The sequence below is a fragment of the Aspergillus sclerotioniger genome, assembly GCF_003184525.1.
Source record: "Aspergillus sclerotioniger CBS 115572 chromosome Unknown BO94scaffold_23, whole genome shotgun sequence".
Taxonomy (NCBI): domain Eukaryota; kingdom Fungi; phylum Ascomycota; class Eurotiomycetes; order Eurotiales; family Aspergillaceae; genus Aspergillus; species Aspergillus sclerotioniger.
The window spans coordinates 177,820-197,002 of record NW_020291013.1 but is presented as its reverse complement, the minus strand read 5'-3'; the positions used below and the strand labels follow the sequence as shown (position 1 = coordinate 197,002).

Sequence of the window (19,183 nt, the reverse complement as noted above, 5' to 3'; positions counted from 1 at the left end):
ACCACAGGCACTGGCACCAACAGGGCAATCGTACCACCTCTCCTACCTTTGAGGATGGGGTATATCAACCCATCAATATAGGTTTCACATCGGATTGGCCCAAATGCTTCCTGGGATCACAATGAAACCTGAATTCCTGGACAGGTGCGTGCGCCTCGGCTCGCTGCCCGTCGTCTCACCGAATCCGTTCCGATCTACAAACCTTGATTGATACTAGGTACCAGTCGGGTTGAACCCCCTTTCGCGAAAAGGACGCCAGGCAACAAAGTTCTGCAGAGTGTATTGTCATCTGCCTTATCTACATATGCATTTCATCCCTCAGGACAACCAAAAGAAACCTCCACGTCGTAAGTACGTGGCATACTTGATTCGTACATCCCGCCGCTGAAACGCCTCGCCGTACTGCATATAAGCCAAACCAGAAACGCCGCCAAGAATCATGAGAACTATCCGGCCCCCCATACACCGACATTCGGCACCCGTGTCGATCAATCATATTATCTAGCTGGATTTTCTTTTGTTCATTTCGCCCTGTTTTCCCCAATCGATGTGTAGGTTCCTAACCGGCACCGCGAGGCCGCGACTTGGCCTCTTTCTTGGCCTTGGCCTCCTCCTTCTTCCGCTTCTTCTGCTCCTGTAGCTTCTCATCATGCTTGCGCTTCAGAGTCGCCTTCTCTGCATCCGTCTTGGCCACCGGCTTGAAGAAGCCCTCCAAGCGGGATTGTTGAGCGGACTTCAGGTTTTTCTGCAAGCGAGCAGCTCCATTCTTAACGCGGTCTTCATTGAAGCCTTTGTCCTTGACCAGGAAATCTATCAGACCTGGCACGTCGGGCGCTTCCCATTTGAAGTCGCACTCGGGGTCGTTGGCATCCCTCACGTCCGGGTTGAGGAAGAGTTCCCGGGCATCTTGGTATGGCCAGTCTTCCGGGATAACAAACTTCTTCTTCGGATCATTCTCCATGAATTCGATCACCTTCTCCAGACTTCCGTGGTCGCGGATCAGCTTCAGCGCCGTGTTCGGTCCGACCTTGGGGATCGGTTCCAAGTAGTCGCAGCCCAGCAAAATGCAGAGATCAATGAACTGTAACGCACGTGAGCCTCTATGAGACACTTTCACATGGGTCTGGGGAGTGTACCTGCTTGCGGTCCATACCAAGCCCCTCCAGCGCGCGGTTAAGATGAATCTCCTGGATAGGCTCCTTTCTCTGCTCGCTGAACGTAAGATGTCGCAGAAGAATGGGTGTTTCAAAGCACAGTGTGTCCATATCCTCCGAAGCAGCCGCGTAAACCTTTCCAGCGCGTGCGAGCACTGCGCACTGCGCCTCTGCTTCGGTGGGAGCGTCGATGTACGGAATGCCCATCAGCTTCAGAAGCTTTTTACATTCTGCATTGTGCTCCCTGGTGACCCGTACTGTCCGTCGCGAGAACTTCTCGATGTCTTCCGCCGTACCGGTCTCCTTGGCCTCCTCGTGAGCCTCGGTCGCCTCGCTCTTCCGAGCAAAACGCTTGGCTAACTCGCCAGACTTGAGTTTTGGCGGAGCTCCATCAAACACATACAGAGGTTTGATACCATTGTCGACCATGCGCAGTGTACGGTAGAACATGCCCATCAAATGCGACGTTGTCTCGCCGGTGTCGCTCATGAGCTGTTGACCTTCGGAACGAACGGCAATTAGGAAGCTGTAGATACTCATGGAACTATACAACGTTAGTGGGGGAGAGCAGTTGGATCTTCGGGTCAGGAAAAGCCTACGCATCCTATAATGCCCATTCTCGTCAGCTTTGCCTGCTAAGCGAACGGCTTCATGTGAGCTACCAAGATAAGGATAGGAAGGCTTTACATACGATGGCGACCTTTCGTCCGAAGTGATTTTTGATATCCCCTGCCTTGACGGCATCTGAGGCGTTCTCGGAAATGACCGAGAACAGCTCTGGATATGGTCAGCTTCCAGTGAGCTCCTGGGAGGAGGAGTTGTGCAGTGGCACGGTGATCTCGCTCGAGATGATGGGGGATCAAAAAATAACCATACACTCACGTTTAATACCCATTTTGGAATCTGCTCTGGACTCAAAGACCAGGGGAAGAGATGAGGAAGAGGTGAGGTTTCCCAGCTGGCGCAAGTGGTTTTGTCACGAAAATTCGCAGGCAGGGCATCTGCTAGCCGCGACAGGAACGCGGCGCGGAGCACACGCGCCATGCGGTCATCATTAGACCCGGTTCAGTTTAGCGGCAGCCGGCAAGCTACGCCACACGTGACAAACGCCGCCCCGCGGATGGAAGGTTCCCCGGTTCCTCTTAGGCTCTTACATAAGCCGGTTCAGGCTGCAAGGCCCTCAGGACCCACCGCCATGAACCCCGTGCAGGCAACTCGGTCCGAAGCAGTAAGGCGCCGTCTGTTATCGGGCCTGGCCGTCTCGGTCGAGTAGGCAAATCGCAGCTCACGGAAAAGCAACCGCCAGCATCTGCCATGCCCAGCCTCAAACCCCTCTCTCGTCCTCGTCTCTGCTTCGTGCCGTTTGTCTGGTCTTGGTAGATTAAGATCGAGCCACCCCCACCCAAGCTAGCTACATGATCTGCCTATGACGATGCGCGCACCGGCACCATGAAGCGAAGCCGTCTTCAATTCGAGTCTAATGGTGACGCCTCATCAGCGGCTTCCCCTCAAGAGCCGCGCCCACATCCTACCCCGGAAAATGACTCACAGCAGAGCCCAAGGCATGTCCCCAAAATCTCGCGCAGGATTCGTGCCTGCACAGAATGCAAACGGCATAAGGTCCGCTGCGATATGAATGTGGGGGAGTCCGTTTGCCATAGATGCCGCCGCATGGGCTTGGATTGTATCGTCAACAAGAGCCTTCAGACGTTGCTGGATGACGAGACGGAGTAATTATGCCCTTTGCCATGTCTGTGTAGCTTGCAATAGACCATGCAGCTAACCATCACCGGTGGTTCTCTAGATGGAAGGCCACAATGGAGCTCGCAATGGCAGATTTGCTCCGAAAAGCCCAATTGCCGGATCTCACACACTATCAAGCCATCAGAAAGTCGACGGAGCCACCATCCAAGAAAAGGGATCGACAAGATTCCACGGTGTCAATGGAGGATACGCCTCTTTCGACGGGTCATGATGCGGGAACAGAGCCGCTCGAGACCAGCGTGCAAAGAGGAGCACATCAATCCGGTACGTCCGACACGACTTTTCAACAACACTCACAATATGCCCTTGACAGGGAAGAGAACGGAACCTCCTCACTAGTCACTGCTCCGATGGGGAGCCTGTACGAAGTGACTCAGTTGAGTGATATTCAGACGACATCACCAGGGAGACATCATGCTCCAGATCGGGCTCTTGTCAGCGATTTCATTTCGCGGGGAGTGGTATATTTACACGAGGCAGAGGAGTTATTCTCCTACTTTGATCAAGTACTTAGCCGTTACCTTTGGGATGGGATATTACTGGACCACAAAGACCTGACCTCTGTGAGGAACTCTTCCTCGATGCTCTCCGCCGCCATCTTGGCTGTCACGGCACTTCATATGCCCAAGAAAGAACGGACTTTCGATATTTGCTATACGGAGTTTGCTAGATTAGCATCAGAATCAATGCTAGACAGACACCACACCCTGGATGATTTGCGCGCGTTATGTATAGGCGCCTTTTGGCTTGCGGACGTAAGCTGGAAGCTGTCCGGGTATGCAGTCCGGATTGCCACCGAGCGCAATCTACACCAGTCTTACCGAAAAGCTATTCAAGGATCCCCGGAGCATATAGAACAAGCTAGGCTGTGGTATCTTCTTTATGTACGTCCCTAGGTCATCAGGATTGGCCGTTGTTGTGCTTCGCGCAACGAGACTAACCTTCTTAGACCCTAGAGCACCACTTCTCTATCGCCTATGGACGACCACCGATAATCCATGAGGATCAGAGTATCACGAACCATAATACATTCACCCTTCCTCCTAACGTTCAACAAGGCGATCTGCGCCTACACAGCCAGGTCGATTTGTTTATTATCCTGACTCGGATATATCACGCCTTTGGGCCTGATGTTGACCTGGAAGTTCCCGATAGCCAATTCTCAACAATCGAAAAATTTGATGCTGATCTTGAGGACTGGCGGACTTCTTGGTATCCCCGTCTAGGTACAGTCTATCCCGTCATATCATCTCCTCGTCCAGATTTGCTAACGTGGCTCCTACAATTAGTTGGGAGTCGATATGTCGGTGCGTATCCTTACAGGGCTGTCAATCTGCATTACCACTTTTCTCGTCTACAGCTGAATTCGGTGGCTTTGCGGACCTATCACTCTTCGATATCGACGCGTTACATGTCTAGTCAGCGAAAGAAACGAGCGAACCTGGCCATCCAGTCTGCTATCGACACGCTCTTGGTCGTTCTGGATGAACCTGATATCCAGAGGGCTTTGGTTGGTGTTCCGTTGTACCTCCACAGCATGATCACTTTTGCCGCCGTTTTTCTGCTGAAGATTGCTGCCAAGGGCTGCTCCAACAACAGTTCCAGTAATCAGGGTCAGCAGAACTCCATTTCATCGGCCGGCCTACTCATCGATGTCGGGTACGTACGTGAATTGGTCGGTCGGATTGTTGAGATGATGGTTTCCTGTAGCAAGCGTGCAAGCGAGCATCACCTCAGTCACCATATAGCCCGTGGTCTGAGAAAGATGCTCACGGGGTTGGAGGAATGGGAGAAGAGGAACTCTGGAAATAACCAATCTCTGGCACACAGTTCCCTTGACAACTCGTCGATGTTTAAACCTATTATAATCCCTGGGGCTCAGCCTTTGGGCGAACGGGACACCATACTAAACCATCCTCCTCCGTTGTTGGGCGTTGCTCCTCTGTCCGCTGAGAGGGGGAACAGCTTCGATTCCGAGGCAACACAGGCGAAGCAACAGACTGGTCTCTCTGAAGGCTCCGTCGATCCCATGATGGCTGATCTCTGGGGCTTTGATGAGGACTACTTTCCAACCGGGGTCTTCGATTTCCTTCAGTCCCAGATGCCTGCTTGAAGCGTTACGTCCTCCCGCAGGACAGACAAGGAGATCTAGACTGACGTGGACTAGTCCTTTGGGAATCCAGCTCGGTTAATAATGATATATAGTGCTCAAGCTCATACATTAAATCCCAATTGCCTTCTCGACATGGTCCTGGAGAGTCTCTAACTGCGTTACCCTTAGTAGATAGACTCTGCATGAAAACGATATAGAACCATGTTCCAGTAAGCTGGCCACAGAATGACTGCACCCCAAGCCAGAGCAAGTGGAGAGGTCGAGTCCAGAGTCACTGTGTACCTATCTATATCAGTCTGAGGCGAGCCGGTTATTGGACGCCATCGCCGACGGAGCGGGATGTCACCCGAGTCGGCCGCGGCAAAGACCCTCCGCGGCTCGGTTGAAGAGAAGAGTCTTTGGTCTTTCACTGATATAAAGGGCGATGACGAACATACAGAATACTCCAGCTGGCCTCCCACCCGAGCAAACCCCAGCACAATTGCCTTCCAGCGTGGTCGTGCATCCTTGGGTAAGTTTCCCGCCGTTCCGACGGATTGCCGAGACTTGAGGGTCCCAGCGCCGACTCGGTCGTGCCTGGAACTCTCCCCCGCAACATCCTTCGAACTATCCTATCCATCCCTTTAGTGTCGCAAGCCCAGTTAGCCGTCCGGGCCTGCATCTGAACACGCTGGAGATTCTTGCGCTTATCAATTGACTCTCTCTTGTCACAGATTATTACCTAGCAACTACACCCTTGCTGTCGCCTCAATCTCCGATCATGAATCCATCGGTCTTCCGCACGGCGTCGCGCCACTTCCAGTCCGCAAACCGCCTGTGCAGGGCATCCGCAGCTTCGCGCAATGCTTCGGTCCGGGGATACGCCACTGCTTTTAACTGGGAGGACCCCTTGGTGACATCGGATTTGTACACAGAAGAGGAATTGGCTATTCAAGACACAGCTAGGCAGTACTGCCAGGAACGATTGCTACCCCGCGTTCTAGGTACGAAGATGATTTTATTCAAAGAATCTCCATGCATTGATAGTATATTTAATGGTTAGTATGGCTAATTCTGATGCACCTATTAGATGCCTACCGAAACGAGAACTATGACCGCCAGATCCTGACTGAGATGGGCGAACTCGGCCTTCTCGGAGCGAGTATTGAAGGATATGGTTGCGCTGGCGTGAGCACCGTTGCCTCCGGTCTGATTACAAAGGAAGTTGAGCGCGTGGACTCAGGATATCGCTCGGGAATGTCCGTGCAGAGCTCTCTGGCAATGACGGCCATCCATGACTTTGGTACCCAGGAGCTCAAGGACAGACTCTTGCCGGATCTGGCGAAGGGAAAGCTGGCTGGATGCTTTGGTCTCACGGAACCCAATCATGGTTCCGACCCTGGCTCGATGGAGACGGTTGCGCGGGAGCATCCTACCAAGAAGGGATACTATCTGTTGTCTGGCACAAAGACATGGATCACCAACTCTCCTATCTCCGACATCATGATCGTCTGGGCTAAACTGCAGACCACGGGTAAGATTCGCGGTTTCGTGGTGGAGCGCAGCCAATGCCCTCCAGGCACCATGGAGACGCCCGCCATTAAAAACAAGACTGCGCTGCGCGCTTCAATCACCGGCATGATCCAGTTGGACGATTGTCCTGTGCCTGCGGAGAACATGTTCCCTGAAGTCCAGGGCCTCGCTGGTCCCTTCACCTGTCTCAATAGTGCTCGTTTGGGTATCGCCTTCGGAGCTATGGGTGCCCTCGAAGATTGCCTGAGCCGCGCGCGCACCTACGCGTTGGAGCGCAAGCAGTTCAAGGGTAATCCGCTGGCGAAGTACCAACTGATTCAGAAGAAGTTGGCGGATGCCGCCACGGATGCCGCGTACGGCACTCTGGCTGCAACACAGGTAGCCAGGCTGAAGGATGCTGGAAAATGCACGCCGGAAATGATCTCCATGGTCAAGAGACAGAATTGTGATCGAGCCCTGGCGAACTCTCGGATGTATGCATCTCCCTTCTCTTGTTTATTATGCCTTCGGCATGATATATTCTACAAAACATTGGGCTGACCTGATACTTTACTTTCCATAGACTCCAGGAAGTTTTTGGAGGTAATGCCGCCAGTGACGAGTACCATATTGCACGGCATGTCGCCAATCTGTTCGTGGTGCAGACATATGAGGGACAAAGTGACATCCACTGCGAGTGCCACATCCCCTGCATCTAGAAGTCGGCGACTAACTACTTGACTACGCAGCCTTGATCCTGGGACGTGCCATCACTGGCGTGCAGGCATTTGTCTAGACAACAAGCCCATTCACGATATAGATGCTCTAAGTTGCGCGGAGCATAATGTCCACCTGGTGGACGTCCTCGTCATATGTACATAAGCACTCTGCCCTGACGAAGACATAACCAACTAGGACAACCACAACCAACCATCCACACCTTCCATATGCCATGAATGTAACCACTGAATCCCATCGATCCTTCCAGAAACAGCCATCTCATCTGATATCACGTGAGAAAACTGCTGCGCCACGTGGCAAGGCTTCATGACCATTGATTATTGAAACTGGTAATTTTCCCCTAGTCACGAAGCGTTTCGCCTCTCAGCGGAAGACTTACCATGTCTGCCACCCTAACCACCGGAAAAGTCCAAAGTATAACCCGCACTCCCCCCGGCAATGAACATTATCTCACCAGTGATTCGAGTCTTGAATTCCCGAAGAAGAGGGGGCAAGTCGTAGTAACCTTCTTTTTGAGTGGGGTTATGATTCTTACTTAGTCCGGAGTAAATATCAATACTATCCCTGTTCTTGACTCTTCTAGCCGTCGCCACTGCCGCGTTCCAATCTCAGATTCATGTGGCACAGACACTACCTGATCCAGTTGGAAAGGGGGGCACTGGACTGAGGAGTTCGATGGGGCTAGATGGTTTAGTTGGGACTACTCCGTATTTTGGAGAATAAATATGACAGGGAAAGATATCGGGTAGGCTTTACCTAGTGTGCATCTAATATACATGTATACTACCTCAATATATATCGGAGTATCTTTTGGGAAGTTACATGCATGTTGGTATATGCAGGTTGCGCTATAGTAAAGAGCCTAGGAGAGTTGGTGTATGACGTCCGCAGTGGATTACGGGTTAAATTACAAGGAGGGAAAAAAAAAAAGGAAGAAAAGATCCATTTTCATGATGTTGGCCCAGTTAACGGGCAGAACCAGCATTGGGAAAAGAAAGTGGCCACCAGCGAGAGTGGATTTGCCTATCGGTTTCCCCCGTCCGATTGCCGTCTGGGAGGGACCCGAGACTGCGCTGTCCTAGAGTGTGGCTGGATGATGAATGAATGGAGGGGTTGTTAATGTGCATTGGGGGGGTGATGTTGGGGCTAATGGAGTGAGAGGGTGGGATACTGGTACTGATGGGAAGAGGGAGTGTTGGCAATTGTTGTAGGATGTGATATTTAGGATCCATTCATCTAGATATCTAGGATGAGGGAACGATTGCATGTATCAAATCCTAAATAATGACGATGGATGAGGGGAGAGAGGGGGGGGAATGTGGCGCCGTGTGGCTGAAAGATGCCTGACTAAGGCCCCCCCGGCGTGTGGCCGGGTCGGTAATGACGGGTAATACGGCGTGATTGGGGGGGCTGGTGACTTTCCCTCTTTCTCGCTCGATCCCGTCCACTTCCCTTTCTTCCTCTCTCTCTCCCTCTCTCTCTCTTCCTTCCTTCCTTCTCAGCCCAATTCCCCCTCTTCGTCTTCCGACGTAATCAGCCCACGGTGAGTCTCCCTCCACCACCACTCCAGTCCAGCCACCACCCCCCTTTGGATCTCCCCCCCTCCCTCCAGTCTAGTCGACATTGTTATCTTCTACACTTCGTCTTCTCTCGTCGTCCTCCCCTCCGTTTCTATTCTGCGTCCGTTGCTGACCCGGAATCCTCGAGTGCAGATTTCCACCTTCAAATTCAATACCACTCGCTTTCCCACCTAACCCAGGAGATCCTCTCCGTTCTTTTCACATCACACCTCTTTCACCATGGCTCTCAAGAGAATTAACAAGGAACTCACTGATCTCGGCCGGTAAGCGATGCCTTGAACCCTCTCTGTCCCCCTCTTCCTTGTTGCCGCCTGGTGTTACACCCCCCACCACGGCCGCGGGGCGCCGCTTTGCTCCTCCGCCAAACAGCGCCTCTGGTGACACATGGCCGGGGTCTTGTATAGAATTATGCTAATGCGGTTGTCTTCGATCTTACAGTGATCCCCCCTCCTCCTGCTCTGCTGGTCCCTCGGGAGATGATCTGGTATGGTTTTAGCCCCTCCGACCCCTCGTTCCAGACGGTCGCATCGCCGCTCCTGCCGGCTGCGGCGGGGCAGCCCTACGCAACATCTGCGCAACAACCCCTTGTCGTCACAGTCCATTGTCTAGATGTGAATACTGACAAGTAGTCTTGCTGCACAGTTCCACTGGCAAGCAACCATCATGGGTCCTGTGAGTATCCCCGGAGTGTTTTGCTGGAGCCCGGATGTTTGAGAAGAGCCTTTGTCCCCTTTGTTTGACAAGGGGACCTTGCGGCACTCGACGGCATTCTATAGCCATGTTACCTTAGCGGAATCATGCTGATGCGATTTACACCAGGGTGACTCTCCATACTCGGGAGGAGTTTTCTTCTTGAACATCCACTTCCCAACCGACTACCCATTCAAGCCCCCGAAGGTCAACTTCACCACCCGGATCTACCACCCCAACATCAACTCCAACGGCAGCATCTGCCTTGACATTCTCAGAGACCAGTGGAGCCCTGCTCTCACGATCTCCAAGGGTTTGTATTCCCACATCCCGTCTCCCGCACGTTCCGACCGTGTAGAGTCTAATTTGCTCCTTACAGTGCTGCTCTCGATCTGCTCGATGCTCACAGACCCCAACCCCGACGACCCGTTGGTGCCGGAAATAGCTCACGTGTACAAGACGGACCGTCCCCGCTACGAGGCGACCGCGCGTGAATGGACTCGCAAATATGCCATCTGATCTTCTCAATTCAAGTTTCCACGGCCACCTTGGTCTTCCCAATTCGCTTCTGCGTCTTCTTTCTCCCCGTTAGATCAGATCCGAAGCCTGGCGTACCGTGATCGTAGATCCTTTCCTTGTTTTCGTGACAATTTGCGTGTGTCTGAAATTCCGCGTTTACCCATTATTTCGCTTTCTCCTTTTGGCGGGAAATGTCATATCCAACGATCATTATGACGACTTCTCATTATGCATTCATGGCATGTTTTATTTCACTCGGCGGAGTCGGATAAATGTTACCTGATGAACATAAGACCCGGGAGGCGCGTGGTTTCGAATTTCCCCGGGTCGGGGCTGGGGCGAGGATGTTGCTGGTACGGTCGTGAGGCTTGCCTGAGGTGGTGGAATGGGGAGAAGCCAGGGAGGTGATGAATGGCGATGCTGCTGGTGGCGATTGGCGGGTTGTATCCAATAGGGAAAATCGAACAAAAGACCAATGCAGCCAGTGGATCGAGCCGTGTTTCGTTGTCGTAGAGGGGCCGGGATCGTCCTGCTATGTAACCCCCTCTGTTGAGGTACTGTGCAGTACGTAGTAGATCGTCACTAGTAGGAATGATTTGACTCAGAATGGCGGTGTATGCATTTCTAGAGCCAACGAATGGGATAATGATCATCCTTCTAGAAGGACACCCGAAATCTAAACGAATCCAGGGCACCCGACAGCTAACTATGCATTCAATGTTTCGCCCCAATGCTGACCAACAGTGACTGGGTCCGTAATGCTCAAAATATGAAAAGGCCAATAAGATAGAAAGTAAGTTCCACATTTGTATGCAGCTCTTGTATAGTATAGAAGATGAACTGCTAGACCGAACTGAAGTAAAACAAAACAAAACGACATAACCAACCCGCATATATTAGACAATGATTAGAACAAAACGCCTCATTTCATGCTCGTCCAAATCCTCAATGTGTAGAGAAACAAATATGCCTCACGTACAAGTAAGTAATGCAATGTGTGTGTTGATAGAGTTGCCGGGGCAGACGGTCCAAGACCACGCCCGTCGATCGGCGGATAGATAAATTATCACAACCATGTGGATGCCGTGGAGTGAGAAGAAAAGTAATAAAAGTGGTGATGGAGAAGAAGGGGACATGATGGTGGTCTGGTCTAGGCTACCTGGCTGGTAGTTCTGCGACTGACTTTCGAGGCTGCCTTGGAGGGAGCGATGCTGCCGCCGCTGCCATCACCACCGGCTTTCATGGTCCGCTGAGAGGCCTTGGAGACGTTGGTAGAAACTTGGCTGACGCTGTCGCTGGGCTTGACGGGGTCGTCAAACTTCGAGTGCTTGGACACTCGGGAGGCAGGCTTCGAAGCATGCGACCGATGGGAGTAGGAGGACCGCCGGGAGTCGTCCACTTGACTGATCGAATCGTCGGGGGTGACATGGCTTTGGACATCGAGATCAACGACACTCTCGGGAAGAGGAACCTGGCGAGCCGAGACACCGGATTTGGTAGCGCTGCGGTAGGAGTTGAAGGAGGCGATAGAACCCTCCGGGACAGGGGCCTGGCGGGCAGTGCGGTTGGAAGAGGCAGTGCTGCCGGCCTGGGAACGGGTCACGGAGTGGTAGGAAGAGTGGTGGGATGAGTGATGAGAGCTATGGTGAGACTCTTGGTAGTTGGCCTTGGAGGGAGAACGGACTGTAGAGGACGAATACACACTCGCCCCGTCCATCGCCCGCGATTTGTCGTGGAAGCTGCTGACCAGGGTGTTTTGGTAGCCGCGGGGATCGGCCGGCGGGGCGTACTCGATCGCCCGCAAGGGGATATCCTTGGTGGTGTACACGCTTCCATCGGATGCCCGGCGGCCGTTCTCGTCGAGATAGACGCTGCCGCCACTGCCCCGGGGGACGAATTCGGTGCCCTCGTAGATGGTGCTGGCGCGAGGGTTCTTCGAGGTGACACTGCGAGTAAGACTGGGACGGGCGTCGGATCGCGAAGAATACACGCTCCGCGGAGGGGGAGCCTCGATGGCCCTGAAGCCGGGATATTCGTCCTGGGCCTGGGATGGTGCTTGAGACGGGGAGAGCAACTGCGCGATGTCGCGAGGAGAATACGACGGGGGCGGCGTGGTCTCAGATGCTTCCGTGGAGTCGGATTTGGTCATTGCATAAGCGAGTGCAGCGCCCGCAGCAGCACCAATCAGGGTGCCGACAATGGTTTTGGCCGTCTTGCCGTCGTCAGCCTTCTGGGTGGTAGTGTGAGTGGTGTGGTGAACGATATAGGTGGGCGATGGGGCCGGCTGGATCTCGCGGGTGATCACCGTGGGAGCCTGCTGGATATCACGACTGACAACAGACGGGGCGCGCTCCGACGGGGGAGGCAGTCTCTCGACGGCAGTCGTGGCCTTTGAAGCATACGAGCGGGCTTCAGACCTGGGGGGCGCAACGCTCTCAGGCCTGACGGAGCTGACTTTGGTGCTCGCCTTCGACACAACCGAGCCGTTCTCGAGCAACGCCAGGGCCGGCCGGGTGAGCTCAGACTTGACCTCAGACTTGGCCACGGACCGGACCTCTGATTTGACCTCTGACCGGGCCGAGGAGATGCTAGGGCGGTATACTGCCTCGATGCTGTTGCCATCGAAGTCAATGACGGCTGCGCTGTAGTAGCCGGAGTCTGAGTCGCGCTGCTTGGGCTCGCCATGGATTTTACCACCCGACTTTAGGGCATTGATGAAGAAGGCGCTCACAGCGTCCTTGGAGGTTGCGGGAAAGGCAACATGAGCGGCACCCGCAGGAACGCTAGAAGGCCGCAGTCAGTCACTATTACCAATATGAGTAGAAGTTTGGGGGGGTCACCTACCCTGGTTTTTGCTCGGTGATCCAGAAGTCTGCGGGTTCGCCGGTCTTTTGACCGAAGCCAATGTAGTCATCATGGCGCCCAATGAATTGGTACCCCAGAGGCTGTAGACAAGAAAGGAAGAATGATGTGGAGGTAGGCAGGTGGGCAACCGTCAGGGTTAGATGTGAGACAGGCATGGCTGTCTGTATGAATTCGCTGGGTAGAGCCCCCTGCGAGTTGCGGAAGTAGATATGGTCAGGGGAAGAGGTACGGAGGGGTAGCAAGAAGAGAATAAAAGAGATCTCAGATGGATGGATGGATCCACCAGCAAGACAGATCAAAGTCGATTGCAGAGTAGAAGCGAGTAAGAGATGAGGAAGATATATATATATATATATATATATACACAGAGAGAGAGACTAGAGGGACCCAAGACCATGAAATCAGGAGAGAGGAATGGGAGGGACCAGCCGAGAAGCAGCACTAGAATTTCGAGGCAAGATGCAGGCGGACCTTAGGACTCAGGAGTATGCTCCCGAAATGCCCAACTTGGGATCCAATTATGAGCGGTCAGGAGCTAACAGGGGACCAAATTAACATGGGAAAGAGACCAGTTGTTCCAATCGTGGAGCACGACTAGGCCGGTTATCGCAGGCAGTCTTGCATAGACTCGCACGGCATCCGGACGATGCCCAGTATCCGCGAGGCATCAACCTCGTCCGGGCTCTGCAGGCTGCTGCCAAAAGGGATAGGCTCGCTCCTGGCTGCTATCGGAAGGCTGCCGCCCTCTCCGACACTCAGACGACCCATGATGTTACTTTTTCGGTGAAGCTAACAACGAGGGGTACGAAGTCTCAAGATGGCCGCCAGGTCATCGTGGGGAAAGCCGGCGGACGGTGCTGTAGGTGGCCCTGTCGACGGCGGACGGGGCGCCTATCAGAAAACGGTGGGGACCAGGCAGGAGCCAAGCGCAAACAGGAGCATCTTGTCAAAAAAGTATCTCGAGTGAGGCGAGAGGGTCCAGGACAAGGTGGATGAAGGGGATTGGCAGGGGTGGAGACGACAGTTACCAAACGACTAACGAGAGAGACGCTGAAACCGCGACAGGTGCGTAGCCCGGCGCCAGCCAAGGGATTACTGGGGGGATTTCACTTGACTTTCCTGAAGACCTAAAACTATTGCAATTTGCAACGCGGGCTCACTCGGTTAGGGCCAGGGATTGGACATTGGACGCCTTGGGTGGTCACCAATCACGAGGGAACAACGAATCGCAGGCGGGCATGTCAGCAAGCAACCGTGCTGAGGGAGGGGAGTGCCACTGAGGGGCAAATCTGCTTGACCGATGGGGGGGTTTGGTGTTCCTGCTTCGGGCACATCTGCTGCTGTTAGTCGCCGGCCGGTGCGATCTGACCGCCAAATGTGCTCCATTCCAGTGACTCTGCGGCGTGGATCATCCCCTCCCCCCCCCGGTAAGTATGAGGTACCTAGGGGGCCAGGGGCATCTAGAACAACCGAACAGGAATATTTCGGAAATCACGGCGGAAGGAGGCGAACATCATGGGGCTGGTGGTCGTCCATCGGAGGAGGGCGTTGGTTGCCCCTCTGAGAGGTGGTGTTTCTGGTGACCATCAGCCAACAGCATCATCATGATCATTCGGATGATTTTGATCCTCCATTGGTCTCATGTACGGAGTAAATCCATCGAACCAAGCGGGCGATCCACCTGCTGCGATGGCTGCATGCCACGTCGAACTGGAGACTCCATCCCCAGCCACCGGCGCCACCCGATTGACTCTGGTCATCAAGTTGGAACAATCATGCTCTCCACTGAGTATTGACAGACCCTTGAGGGAGTGAGTCAGAGTTCATTTCCTCGTAACTGATTACGGGGAAGGAGAAACGGGATGGGTAGGAGACGAAGAGGAAAGTCAAACTCAGGAGTAAGGAGAGAGCCGATGTGAGAAAAGACAAACTACTCCGTAGAGAAGGAAGGTGTCAGGCACCCCGGCCTGAGGCAGTATCCCCTCCCTGCTTTGCCCTCCTGGCCCTCTCCCCAGTCCCAGTTCCATTTCTCTCCTTCCCACTTTTCCCGGTTCTTCTCTCGCGCTTCGACATTGATTCCGACCCTCTTCATGGTGCGATCGGCTCTAGTCTCCCCGTCGATGGGATTGGCTCCTTGAGGCAATAAACGTCACCACCCACCACTGCTGCGCCATGACCACGGGACTCCTCTCGGCGAATACCAACTACCAGCTACCACGACTATCGATTAGGTGCATCCACTACGGGGTCTACGACACTAACGGGCCTGCCAGTGGACCGGCTGGGATATCCACAGGCCAAGGGCGAGGGAAAACGAGGTCGAGAAGACAGGGACGAGTATCAGGGGCGCTGAATGGCGGGTTTCAAAGCCATCCGAGACCGTTCTGTTTCCTCCATTCATAGAAATATGTATCGGGTGTATTCGCGTGTATGTATGTTTGCCCCGAGTGCAGGGCGGCGACACTATACAACACCCTGCCGGGGCATTCGAGATTACAGAGCAATAGATCATCCAGATCACCCACATAGACATTGGAAATGGACCCAGACCCGCGTCAAAGACAATCGATCCTGCAGAACTCAAAACAGAGGCATCTACCAGAAGAGACCGGAGCAGGGTTGCCGCGCAGTGACCCCGGTGCCGGCCCGCCGAAAGGGGCCGCCAGTGCGTCACGAGGTCCATATATATGATGTGATCTTAGTTTCCATATCGCATCCAGCGGCCGAGCGGCGACCGCGATGCGAGGCGCGAAAAAGACACGAAAACCCATCAAGACGTGCAGATAACAGCAAGCGATGCAAATCCACCCAGGCAGAGAGAAAGTCGACAGCGCGCGGAAGACAAGTTCGTCCCCGATCTAGGACCCACTTACCGTTCTCGATCATGCCCATCCAGTGTATCAGCGCAAGGAAATTCGTCACCTCGTCAAGCTTTGGCCGTTTCTGAGAAGCGGGATAGGAGCGTCAATCGTGCCTCGCTCAGACAATATCCCACACTTCCTCGGCGGCATGGCAGAACTTGCTGCACGCAACACTCGCACTCAAGCTGTAGTTGCTGATACTGATCGTGTCATCCTTGAAGGAGTCGGCAAAATCATCGTGACCCTTGGCCATGGCACCCACGAAGATACACACGCTCTCCTTAGGGCCCAGCGACTCGATGTAGTCCCGGGTACGCACCACGGGGGCTTCGAAACTGAGGGTCACCTTACGGCAGTTGGGGGGCAGGTGGTCGGTGATGGGGTTCTTGATGACCTTCAGGAGCTTTTCCTGGGAGTTGGTGGAACGGATGGAGAGCCGGTGGAGGAGCTGGACCATCAAACCGGCGAACCGCTTGAACGTACGGGGAATGCGAACGGTGGGGTTCACTTCGATCAAAACGCCCTTGGCGGTGTGGATAAAGATCTGCAGCTTACCGGCCTTGTTCACGGGGGAGTCGAGCAGGGTGAGCAGGCACTAGAAATCAAGTATCATCAGCAACTTGCCACCAGTGCTTCTTGGCTAATGAGCCCGGGGGATCAACCGACCTGATGTGTAATATCCGGGCGAGCCTCGCTGATGTCCCGGTTCATCTTGCGCATGACACCGATGTGCTCGTCACTGTTGAGCAAGGAGTATTTCTCATCACGGCCTGAGCCGTTGCGCCCGCTCGAAGCCTTATAGGTTTCCAAGCTGGCATGGGAGAGAACAACGATCAAACGCTGGGTCTCCTTGTCATGGGCGGGGATAGGAGCATGCTGCTCCGCAACGAGCTGCGGCAATTCGGGAGGCGGGCAGGACTGCGTCCCTGCGGGTTGAGTCAGGTTAGCTACCATTTTGATGTGAATTCACCAAAAAAGAAAAAAAAAAAAATTTCCACGCAGTCGGTATTTGCGCAGCTTGAAAAATAGGGCGGTGCGATAGATGGATGTGTCTCCAAGAGGAGATATAACACAAGAACCGGAGATTTGGAAATAGAAGAGAGGCAGTGATACAGGCAATCAAATCGGGGAGTGGGGGCAGTGGTGAGAAGACTGTGAAAATAAAGACGACAGCGAAGAAGAAGAATGTTGATCTCCCGCATTGGAGATAAGGAAGAAAAGAAGGCGGGGAATGCACGAGATGCCAGAGGGACAGGGGGGGATGGCAGAGGGAGGAGGGATTATTGGGATCGAGATGAGTGAATAGGACGTCCCGATGAGACCAAACCGCGCGGTTCTAATTGGATTGCTGAACGTACTGGCTCGCTTTCTCTTCCCTGCAACCTGGAGAGGGTCCGACATGGCCTGATGTGAATTGGCGGCGGTGGTGGAGGTAGACTTGGTTCGAGAGCGGCAGAGCTTTCTGGAGTTTCTTGCTATCGACCGGGAATCGGGACCGCAACGGCAGCAGAGGGAGAAAAAGCAAAGAAAAAAAAAGACCCAAGAGCGCGAGGGAAGAGAGATGAACAATGAATGGGCTGGCGGAGTTTATAAACGATGCAGCAGCAGCTTCTGCCCCCTTCCTTATTATTCTCTCACGTTATCGCTCTGCAGCTTCCCCTCACTTGGAAAAAGAATGAGGCCGAGAAGGAAGAGGATCACGATGCTTTTTGCGAATGAAAAGTCGCCGAGAGCACGAAGGGAGTGAGACGAAGGAGCGCCGGGGTAATTCTTGGGGGCTGGACGGCTGGCGGAGTTTCGGGTTTGGGGGAGATTCGCAGCAGGAAAAACGGGCTCGGGATGGAAAAACGAGGAAAAAATTGTGGTTTGGTTCAATTGGGTTCAGTTGGGGGGTCCCGTTCCCCATTCACCACAGCCCGCCAATACGATGCTATCTTAGTCCATCAAATCACCTAATGAGAACGATGGGGGGTTGGAGTAGTAGTACTACTATATATCACTATGTACGTCAAAGGACCCCCCTAGAGCATGGCATACGCAAGTATACGCAAGTACTTGAAAGTACTTAGTCTTCCTCCCTCCCCCCCTCTGGGGCTGCAGTCTGACTACTCCGTACGCGGAGTAGGTATCTACTAGAAATCTACAGAGAGACTAGAACAGCCATCTCCAAGACTACCTAGAAGCTAATGAAAACACCGCTAGAACCAAACTGTCCCTCCCCCCCTCCCCAGCGCGGTCCAATGAACGCCCTCTCCGATCAACAGTGCATTCGACCGGCGCCTTCCCTGGCCATCATTGGCCTGCTCACCTTTCTTCACGCCAACTTCGCTCCCGTCAGCCTCGTTTGATCCCCGGACCAGGGTCGATCGAGGGGATGGGACGGCCATGCTCTCCGGAGATAGGTCAGATAACTCCTTAGCCTCTGCCGTATTCGGGGTACCAAGGCACTGTTCACTTACCAACTAAACTACTAGTAGGAGGTACGGTAGTTGGAGCCTTGGAGGACGCCGCCTCTTACTCAGACTGAAGACTCGTCTCATCACCTTGCATCCATCAAGCATCCCGCTGGGATACTCTCGGGAGTATTGAGTAGGTAGGTCATATCTCCGGTTCCCTGGTCCATGATCTCCCCCGCGGAAGGCCCCCCGTACACAATAATACCTGGAGGTGTAACCGCCATGTCGCACAGAGGCGTGACTGTCGGGCCAGTGAGAGCCCCCAATGGCCTCCTCCATCGACATCATGTCCCACCTGCCGTGGCTCGAGAAGCTCCTGGCGGCGGCATCTAGCCTGATTTGACAGCAGTCTGAGGGGATCTGGTCACGGTTCCCCGCCCCGGGGCTTGAACGGGCCTGATTAGTATATCTACACCCAGGTTGGGTTCCCTACGAGGGGCGCATAAGTTGTGCTATCTACTCCGTACTCGGGATTGAGTGATACCTTCGTGCAGGTACGAATGGGAGGGGGAGGGATCGGATGGTTCAGCTCACCACAGGCATCACTCCTGAAGGTCGGGAGCGATAGGCGATAACCATGACCCGGTGAGAAAGAGCAGAAGGGTAAAATGAGAAAAAAGCAAACACCCTTAGTAGGAAGATGATGCGCGTTCTTACGATCGGCAACTTCGATCCGGCTGTCAGGGAGTGGTTCTGATCCCAGTCAGAGGAGGGGGCCTTGTTTTGGGTGTGATGACATCGAGACCTCCTGTACTCTGTAACTCGAGACGGAAGAACCCCCATGTGGTGTGGGAGCTGACCTCCAGAGAAAGAAGAAAAGAGGGAAGAAGTTGTAGGTAGATCAAGATCACCCGGAGCCCTGTGTAGCAGTCACATCCAATCCCGGAACAAATCTGGGAACCCGAGCTGCAAGTCAATGTCTAGGGGAGGTGCCATGACATGGCCATGA

At 53.8% G+C, this 19,183-nt stretch overlaps 7 protein-coding genes across 7 annotated transcripts; 3 read left to right on the top strand and 4 right to left on the bottom strand.

The window, feature by feature from the left end:
• Window positions 1–267: 267 nt before the first annotated feature.
• On the bottom strand, window positions 268–2,140 carry fen1 (multifunctional nuclease RAD27). The gene is made up of 5 exons (XM_025612259.1): window positions 2,037–2,140; window positions 1,846–1,931; window positions 1,754–1,758; window positions 1,137–1,698; window positions 268–1,081 (listed from the first exon to the last, which is right to left on the bottom strand). Exons 1-5 carry the CDS (start codon window positions 2,047–2,049, stop codon window positions 560–562), a joined length of 1,188 nt encoding a protein of 395 aa, XP_025464958.1. The 5' UTR covers window positions 2,050–2,140; the 3' UTR covers window positions 268–559.
• Window positions 2,141–2,254: 114 nt separating this feature from the next.
• BO94DRAFT_497189 (Zn(II)2Cys6 transcription factor) lies at window positions 2,255–5,170 on the top strand. The gene is made up of 4 exons (XM_025609309.1): window positions 2,255–2,884; window positions 2,959–3,802; window positions 3,868–4,144; window positions 4,208–5,170. Exons 1-4 carry the CDS (start codon window positions 2,604–2,606, stop codon window positions 5,029–5,031), a joined length of 2,226 nt encoding a protein of 741 aa, XP_025464957.1. The 5' UTR covers window positions 2,255–2,603; the 3' UTR covers window positions 5,032–5,170.
• Window positions 5,171–5,459: 289 nt separating this feature from the next.
• BO94DRAFT_537400 (acyl-CoA dehydrogenase NM domain-like protein) lies at window positions 5,460–7,395 on the top strand. Its single transcript, XM_025612258.1, has 2 exons — window positions 5,460–6,014; window positions 6,101–7,395. The coding sequence occupies exons 1-2, from the start codon at window positions 5,792–5,794 to the stop codon at window positions 7,081–7,083; spliced, it is 1,206 nt and encodes a 401-aa protein (XP_025464956.1). The 5' UTR covers window positions 5,460–5,791; the 3' UTR covers window positions 7,084–7,395.
• Window positions 7,396–8,638: 1,243 nt separating this feature from the next.
• On the top strand, window positions 8,639–10,190 carry BO94DRAFT_166263 (putative ubiquitin conjugating enzyme (UbcD)). The gene is made up of 6 exons (XM_025605906.1): window positions 8,639–8,806; window positions 8,976–9,106; window positions 9,282–9,327; window positions 9,486–9,515; window positions 9,663–9,846; window positions 9,913–10,190. Exons 2-6 carry the CDS (start codon window positions 9,063–9,065, stop codon window positions 10,050–10,052), a joined length of 444 nt encoding a protein of 147 aa, XP_025464955.1. The 5' UTR covers window positions 8,639–8,806; window positions 8,976–9,062; the 3' UTR covers window positions 10,053–10,190.
• Window positions 9,887–11,073, bottom strand: BO94DRAFT_166239 (uncharacterized protein). The gene has a single exon (XM_025605905.1). The coding sequence runs from the start codon at window positions 10,943–10,945 to the stop codon at window positions 10,328–10,330; it is 618 nt and encodes a 205-aa protein (XP_025464954.1). The 5' UTR covers window positions 10,946–11,073; the 3' UTR covers window positions 9,887–10,327.
• Window positions 11,074–11,202: 129 nt separating this feature from the next.
• On the bottom strand, window positions 11,203–13,072 carry BO94DRAFT_558577 (VOC family protein; the record flags this gene model as incomplete). Its single annotated transcript, XM_025614016.1, has 2 exons — window positions 11,203–12,835; window positions 12,897–13,072. The coding sequence occupies 2 exons, from the start codon at window positions 13,070–13,072 to the stop codon at window positions 11,203–11,205; spliced, it is 1,809 nt and encodes a 602-aa protein (XP_025464953.1).
• A 2,720-nt stretch (window positions 13,073–15,792) lies between these two features.
• BO94DRAFT_165304 (18S rRNA pseudouridine methyltransferase) lies at window positions 15,793–17,336 on the bottom strand. The gene is made up of 3 exons (XM_025605903.1): window positions 17,137–17,336; window positions 16,445–16,704; window positions 15,793–16,373 (listed from the first exon to the last, which is right to left on the bottom strand). Exons 1-3 carry the CDS (start codon window positions 17,177–17,179, stop codon window positions 15,897–15,899), a joined length of 780 nt encoding a protein of 259 aa, XP_025464952.1. The 5' UTR covers window positions 17,180–17,336; the 3' UTR covers window positions 15,793–15,896.
• Window positions 17,337–19,183: the final 1,847 nt, after the last annotated feature.